At 44.3% G+C, this 7,936-nt stretch overlaps 1 protein-coding gene across 1 annotated transcript; it reads right to left on the reverse strand.

Annotated features, from left to right (window-relative positions):
* Window positions 1-641: 641 nt before the first annotated feature.
* Window positions 642-5,239, reverse strand: LOC129457743 (histone-lysine N-methyltransferase PRDM9). Its single transcript, XM_055233218.1, is given in 7 exon segments — window positions 642-679; window positions 766-929; window positions 1,089-1,352; window positions 1,354-1,591; window positions 3,353-3,546; window positions 4,506-4,573; window positions 4,976-5,239. Coding segments are annotated over 7 exon segments (1,230 nt in total).
* Window positions 5,240-7,936: the final 2,697 nt, after the last annotated feature.

A 7,936-nucleotide genomic window follows, 5' to 3' on the forward strand; every position in this document is an offset into this window, starting at 1 on the left:
ATTTCCTTAGGATTTTGAGCGTTATTCCTAGCACACCCTTGAAACCCCCACACTCACACAGATACATACACGGAGGGCACATACCCCCACACCCATGCATGCAGGCTTAACACATATAGCACACGTGAACACATATATACACATACGCGTTTTCCTATCTGGTGTTCACTTCTGGGGCTACAGAGATTGGAGGAAATCAGGAGAGGAGACGGGGAGCCAAGGGGGAGTATGGCAGCAGAGGAGAAGGGTCCATTAGGAGAAGAGGCCACACTTCCCAGGAGACCAGGGAGCTCTCTTCCCTGCTGCGACTCTCTAAAATCCTACATTTCTCTTCCTGGACTTGGGAATCGATTCTTCAATAATTAAACCTGATGGACTCCAAGTTTATGTCTTTCTGGGGGTTGAATTCCTGTGGAGGCATCCCCCGAACACTTACAGAACTATCCCTTTTTCTTCCTCATCTCCAGTCATGAAAGTGGCAGATTTGTTTAATTAGTTATTTCCGATCACTTTACACTCTCAGGGAATGTAAGGGGTCAGCAGACTTCCGCTGAAGCCACCTCGGAGCGGGGGTGTGCAAGTGTGTGGTGATCACGTTTGTCTTCTTGTGGCTATTGAGATAAGGTTTTATTACTAATGACTTACTCATCCTTCCTGCAGACTAGGGCTTCTCCCCTGTGTGTGTCCTCTGGTGAATGAGGAGGTGTGACTTCTGGCTAAAGCCCCATCCACACTCCCTGCAGACATATGGCTTCTCCTCTGTATGTGTCCTCTGGTGACTGAGGAGGTTTGACTTCTGGCTAAAGCCCCGTCCACACTCTCTGCGGACATAAGGCTTCTCCCCTGTGTGTGTCCTCTGGTGAATGAGGAGGTCTGACTTCTGGCTAAAGCCCTGTCCACACTCCCTGCAGACATAAGGCTTCTTCCCTCTGTATGTCCTCTGGTGTCTGAGGAGGCTTGACTTATCGCTAAAGCCCTGTCCACACTCCCTGCAGACATACAGCTTCTCCCCTGTGTGTGTTCTCTGGTGAATGAGGAGGTGTGACTTCTGGCTAAAGCCCCGCCCACACTCCCTGCAGATTTAGGACTTCCCCCCCGTGTGTGTCCCTTGGTGTGCGATAACATCTGACTTATCACTGAAACCTTGCCCACACTCTCCATATTTGACTTTTGCAATTCTTGAGATTCCTACCCCCACAAATAATTTGCCTGTGTTCCCTGGATTCACTTTCTGGCCTGTTCTGGACTCTTCTTCCATCATTCTTTCTCCCACTCTAGAGCTCCCCATTTGTCCTTTGGGTAGGCTAGAAAAGGCCCTTGAAATCTCCCTCTGCCATATCCTTTTATTCGCGTTTGGACCTTTCTTTGATTTCTTGACCTTTGGTTTTGTCATTACAGCTGCGTGAATCAGAATATTGCTGCTCCTGATTCTGATCCCCTGGGCAGGGATTCTCTTGTGGGAGGAGTTTTCTTGCAGATGGCCCTGGGAAGTTCTGAGAGGAGTGATTGCATTCCACATGTTGACTGAGAAATCTCTGACTTGTAAACACCAGACAGCATGAGGGACATGAATGGATCTCTGGCTTTGGTTCTGAAAGAGGAAGTTTTTGGTCAGGATAGATGTTTTGTTCAGGCCTTACCACATATGAAGGTATGAAGATCAAATGAAGAACCAGTCATTCTTCATATGTTAACAATGCAAGCTCTCTCCCACCAAGTGCTGAATGGACATTTATAGTCCATTTTTCCATTCCACTGTTATTCACTACATCTTAAAGAATCCAGAAATCCCACATCTTGGGCCTTTTCTACATATCAGTCAGACTGGGTAACCTCAAGCAGCATCAGGGGCAGCGTCATTCCTTACGCAGATGGAACTGCAGTGACCTTTCCCCTACACCGCATGCATCTTCCAAGTCCTATAAAGCCTTCCCTGACCACCCTCTGCCACATGCTCCCTCCCTGGTCCCTGGCCACTTTTGCTGACACAAGGTCTTCAGCTATTTTATTGTATTGAGAAATAACACACTTGATGACTTAGGTGAGATTGCCCTTAGTGACTTCCTAAGAGGGGAAAAGGATCTATTAGGAGCACTCAGGCTGGAGATCCACAAATGTGGTTAAAGAGATGTGTTAGCAAATCTGAATTTGAGTACCCTCATTCAAAAGGACATATTTAATTGAGGACTGTTATGTGCCTGGTTCTCCCTCCGGAAGTGGGATTCAGGTTGGCCAACACAGAGTGGTCCAGGTCCCACTGACTAAAGGACTCTGGGTCCTGCTGCCCCAACTAGGTGCATAGACTGCTTCTATTTCAGATTCCACAAATCATAAAATGAGAATATGCTCTTTTTCAGGCTGCACATCAAGTATTCATGTTTGAGTTATTTCATTCAGTCTGAGCCCATTTTAAATAAAAAAGGAAGTCTTGTTTCAAAATATATCCCTACTCAGGCTTACCGCCATGCTCCCCACCTTCGTCCTGCCCACCATTCTCTCTCACTTGGAAACTGGAGCAGCTCTGAGGGGATGACCCATGGCAGCCTATTTTCCAAAAATGAACTGAAGCTGAACTCTTTCTGGCCTCAGGACCATTGCACTAGCTGCACCCAGGAATCCTTGGCCCACAGGCACTTGCACTTCTCAAATGCTGTCTCCTAAGAGAAACCTTCCCTGACAATCCCCTACAACACTCTACTGTCACCTGACACTGACCCCCAGGTCTCACGCTGACCCCAGGTCTCACGCTGACCCCCAGGTCTCACACTGATCTCAGATATTCTTTCTGGATTCATTTTCTTCAAAGCACTAATTACCGTCTGATATTACACATATGTCTGTGTGTGTTCATATGGTTCCCTAATTCACATGTCATCTCTTCAAGAGTAGTTTTTTTGATTGTCTTGATCAATCTGTATTTACAGTTCCTGCAACATCGTCTGGCACAGAGTAGGAATTCACATGTCAGCTAATTGAGATAATGAATGAATGAATAACAACATATGCGTATCATTAAGAAATATCAAGGAAATGCCAGAAGAAACTACCTTGTTGGGAGAGCCGGTAGGTGTTTGAGAACTTGATTTTTGTCTTTAAGTCTTTCAGCACTATATGCTGTTATATACTTTGTGCACGAAGTACTTAGAATATAAAATCAGAACAAAGATTTAAAAATATAAAAACTGTTCCAAAAAGGCAAGACATATAACATGAATCTTTAATTTTGGAAGCCACTGATGTAAAATTTTAGACTTTAGACGGCGTTTTACTCTACTTAAGATTTCAACCACGACAATTCTCTACGATAATTCTTTCTTCCCAGTCCTTTCAAAAGAGTAACAGTGATGCCTACCTCTCTCTGCCATGAGCTCTTTCTTCCACTTGCTGCCCCACTTGATGCCCAGTTCCTGGCCGTACTCATCCCCATACCAGACCAGCAGTTCACAGCCTGGCCTAATGACTTGGCAGGTTCTATAGAAGATCTGCCTGTGGTACTGGAAGGCCACCAGGTTCTGCTCTTCATCATCCCAGGCACAGTTCACATACCTGGGGTCAAGGCAAGCAAAGGGAAGGAAAAGAGGCAGTGAGGTCCCAGTGCCTGTCAGATCCAGGTCTGGCCCATCACCTGCTGGTCTAGGCCTCCATGGTCTAGTGCTGACTGCTCCCACCACTCCTCCGGGAACTTCTGCTCATTCCTAAATCTCTTTCACAATGTCATATGAACTTGCACTTCTGACTACAGTGCTCGTCCTGCCTAGAATGCTTCCCTGCTGTGCCTAATCAACCATTTTTTCAAAGCCCAACTCCAGACTTACCTCCACCTTGATTGGCCACAAAACACACTGACTTCTAGCTTCTCTAAACTCTAAATTAATTCTGTTTTATACCACAGAACTTGGTGCTTGATCATCTGCTCTGCTTCTAGATTAGTGCACACATCATTCTACACTCAGCTCAAGTCCATCTTTCTTTGACAGGCCTTCGTCTAATCACTCTACAGTTCACTCAGATGCCATTCACCTGACTTCTCCACATTCCTAGAGAAACTTAGAAGTTTCTTTCTCTTGGCCCAATAACATAGAACAGTAATAGTTGATTCATTTTTCTATTCTGTGATAGAATGAGAGCCCATTGTGGAAAGGGGCTGGGTCATCCTGCAGCTCACTTCTGTTCAAGTAGTGAACTTCACTTCCTAACCTGGAACATACTAAGTGCTTCATAAATGTGGATTACATAAATTAAAGCATGAGTTAACCTTGTCAAGGTTTATCTTGGTGCCTTAATTTTGTCTAGCATACATATTTGTGTTTTGATGGCAATAAGTCATAATATCTATATTTTTATTTTTTATTTCTAAAAGTTGATGGTATAAAACGGCATTGTATGGAGAAAAATAGAAATATGGGATGTGAAAATCATTGAGGGAGGCATAATGAGAAGGAAGGAAATCTGGATTTGTGAGAGATGAAGTTTCTTTCTGAAACTCAGAGAGCTACTGGCCTTACCTCATCCAGTTGGCCTAGGATTTATCTTTTCCATCCACATACTCATAGCAGTTTCTCCCCTTGGTGATCTGAGTTTCAAAAAGATAAGGTAAAGGCTTTTTAGAGGGTAAAAATCTGAAGAATTATTTTACTCCACGGTCATCAATGGCCTTTGGGCCTGCAGAGCCTCAGCTGCCAACTGAGACCACATGGCATGCACCTTAGTGATCATCTACACATCTGAGTTGGTTTGTCCAATCAGAGCAGAAGCTCCACAAGGGAGGATGCACTTCTTTGTCTTTGTACCACTCTGCTGCCATGTACCCTCTGATCTCGAAATAGGAGTTCCATGTTCATGCAAAGACCCTTGAGTACACAGAGCTAACCATGTTACCCCTACCTATATCCTAACATGTAGAAGGTGATGTCCCACCAAAGGCACAGAAGGGATGTGGGAAGACAGAACAGGGGAAACAGCAGGCTCTTCTTACTAGCCAGGAATATCCATTGTTGGCTGCCTCTTCATCTTCTGTAATTCGGCCCTCATAGGGGCCAAAGTGCAGACCCAGTGGCAGATCAGATTCCTCATTCCATAATCCAAGCCCAGCCTGAGGGATGCCTGATGGCCCAATTCTCAGCCCCGGGGGCAGACTGAGGGCTGAATGGTTGGGATGCCCCTTGTCCACTGCACTGTCCTTTACAAACCTTGGGGGCCCATGAGCAGCACAGCTGTCAGTGAAGAAGTTCTGACACATCTCACAATCTGGAAGTGAGGGAAGCAGGGATTAGGAAAGCTGTAATGCATGTTCCTTGATATAAGAGCTTCAGAAAGAGCTTGGCACTCATATTATTTAGCCCCAATCCTGTACTCTAATTCATTCAATTAAGGGAAAGATTTGCGGGCCAAATGATGAAATTATTGTACCAGGACGTAACAGCAAGCTGTGTGAGTGGCTGAAAGAGTCACTTACAGAGGTAGTCATCATCCTGCGGCTCGCTGACCTCTTTGTATGCATGACCCTTTCCTTCTCACAGGCTATACATCTTTCCTTCAGTCTCCTTCCTCCTGAGTTCTAGGTTGGAGAAGAGTAGACGGGTAAAATTGGGAGTCTGGGGTGTTCGTCCTTGTTTCATAAGAAAATGTGAAATCTCCTACCATCGAATTAGTATCTACCTTTCTACATACTCTAGTCTCCCCCTCTTTACTGCTTCAGAGAGACTTAGACCCCACACCCACACTGACTGTAGATGCCTATTCAATTTTAGTTTCTATCTGTTCTCATTATCCCATTAACCTCCCAACCTTTCTGCTTACAAAATGTTTCATTCGTGCATTTATTCTTTCAGAAAATATTTCTTGAGAGTACATTACATCTTAGGCATTGAACAAAGGCCTGGACATACAACGCTAAGAAAGTATAGTGTCTATAGGGGGTCTTCTATGAACCAGTTGACATGTGATGGAAGAGGAAATGTAGAAATGCACAAAAGAATATATATTATCAGAAAGGTACTTATTGGACACCTCGCATGTATCAATTCATTTATATTTAATGTAATGATTTCAAACAATATATGAGCTATATATACTTGGTCTCATTTTATAGATTACTATTCAGGAGCTCATAGAATTTAGAAGATTTGCCGAAGGCCCCAATGCTTCTATGTGGATTATAACCCAAGTGAGTGACTTCAAAGTTAATGTTCTTACATGCTATTCAATACTGTATCCAAGGCTAGGCACGGTGGCTCAAGCCTGTAATCCCAGCATTTTGTGAGGCTGAGCTGAGCAGATCACTTGAGGCCATGAGTTTGAGACCAGCCTGGTCAACATGGTGAAACTCTGTCTCTACTAAAAATCAGCCGGGCACGGTGACGCACACCTATAATCCCAGCTACTCGAGTGACTGAGGCATGAAAATCGCTATTTTCATGGAGGCAGAGGTTGCAGTCAACCGAGATCGCACCATTGCACTCCAGCCTGGGTGACAGAGTAAGACTCTGTCTCAGTGAACAAATAAATAAATAATTTTAACAAAATACTGCATCTAACTTCTAGTCTCACAGTTGAGTCCAGCTTAAGCCCAGGCCTATCCAAAGTCCACCTCACATAGATACACCATACTCATCAACCTTTCTAGAGGACATAGAGGGACTAAGGTCCCCTCAAATTTTTTCTTACCCAGTTTTAGTCTAGAGTGCTGTCCAGAGGTACTTGCTTCTCCAGGAGGGGACACTGGTTTCTGAGCCTGCTCTCAGCCACTTGTATTCAGTAAATTTGGCGTTCCTGACAATTCTTTCAAACTAGATTCATTATTGAATGATGCCTTGGGCATTCCCTTTAATGTGAGAGTCACATATTAAAAGACAATATACATTTCTTTAGTTCTTTACAGCTTGCAACTGTTTTTATATGCATGACTCTAGTTAATGTTCAAACCTTGGAAGTACCTAGAGTGTCTAATACTAGAGGGAAAAGACAAGGTCTAAGTGGGTAGTGAATCTGGGCCTCTAACCCATGTCTAAGGCTCTTTCCTTCAACTTTCTCTCAAAACATTGCATATAAGTTAAAGGGAAGGAGGAAGAATACTTGGGAAGACTAGCTGGAGAATCAACAAGATCTGTGAAAGAAGGGGATAAGGGCTTACAGAGAGAAGGAGGGAATCTTCCATAAACTACTAGACTTTTGATGGAAGGGGAAATATAGAAAAGCACAGAGGGACAAAGCATATCCGGAAAATGAGGTAATAGGGCAGTAAGGTTCAGAGCAGAACAAAGAGATGATTGGCAAAAATATATCCAGACAACTAAGAAAGTGAAGTCAAAGTTGCATGTTGCCATATCCTGGAAAGAATATTTGGTTTTGGAATTAGATTAGTTAGTTCCTGTACTAATTCTGCTTGTCTGCTTGAATAAGGGTGTATTGTTAGCGAATTTCTCTTTAGTTTCCCAATCCAGAAGTTGGCATACATGTTTTTCTTTTTTTTTTGAAAAGGAGTCTTGCTCTGTTGCCTAGGCTGGAATACAGTGGCATGATTTCAGCTCACTGCAGCCTCCACCTCCCAGGTTCAAGAGATTCTCCTACCTCAGCCTCCTGAGAAGCTAGGATTATAGGCACGTGCCACCACACCCAGCTAATTTTTGTATATTTATTAGAGACGGGGTTTCACTAGGTTGGCCAGGCCTGGTCTCAAACTCCTCGCCTCAAGTGATCCACCGACCTCAGCCTCCCAAAGTGCTGGGATTATAGGCAAGAGCCCTCACACCCAGCCTATGCTAATTCTTTTTTTTTTTTTTTTTGAGAGGGAGTCTCACTCTGTTGCCTAAGCTGGAGTGCAGTGGCACGATCTCAGCTCACTGCAGCCTCCATCTCCTGGGTTCAAGCAATTCTCCTGATTCAGCCTCCCGAGTAGTTGGGATTACAGGTGTCCACCACCATGCCCAGCTGATTT

This window comes from Symphalangus syndactylus, chromosome 11 (assembly GCF_028878055.3).
Source record: "Symphalangus syndactylus isolate Jambi chromosome 11, NHGRI_mSymSyn1-v2.1_pri, whole genome shotgun sequence".
NCBI classification, from domain to species: Eukaryota; Metazoa; Chordata; class Mammalia; order Primates; family Hylobatidae; genus Symphalangus; species Symphalangus syndactylus.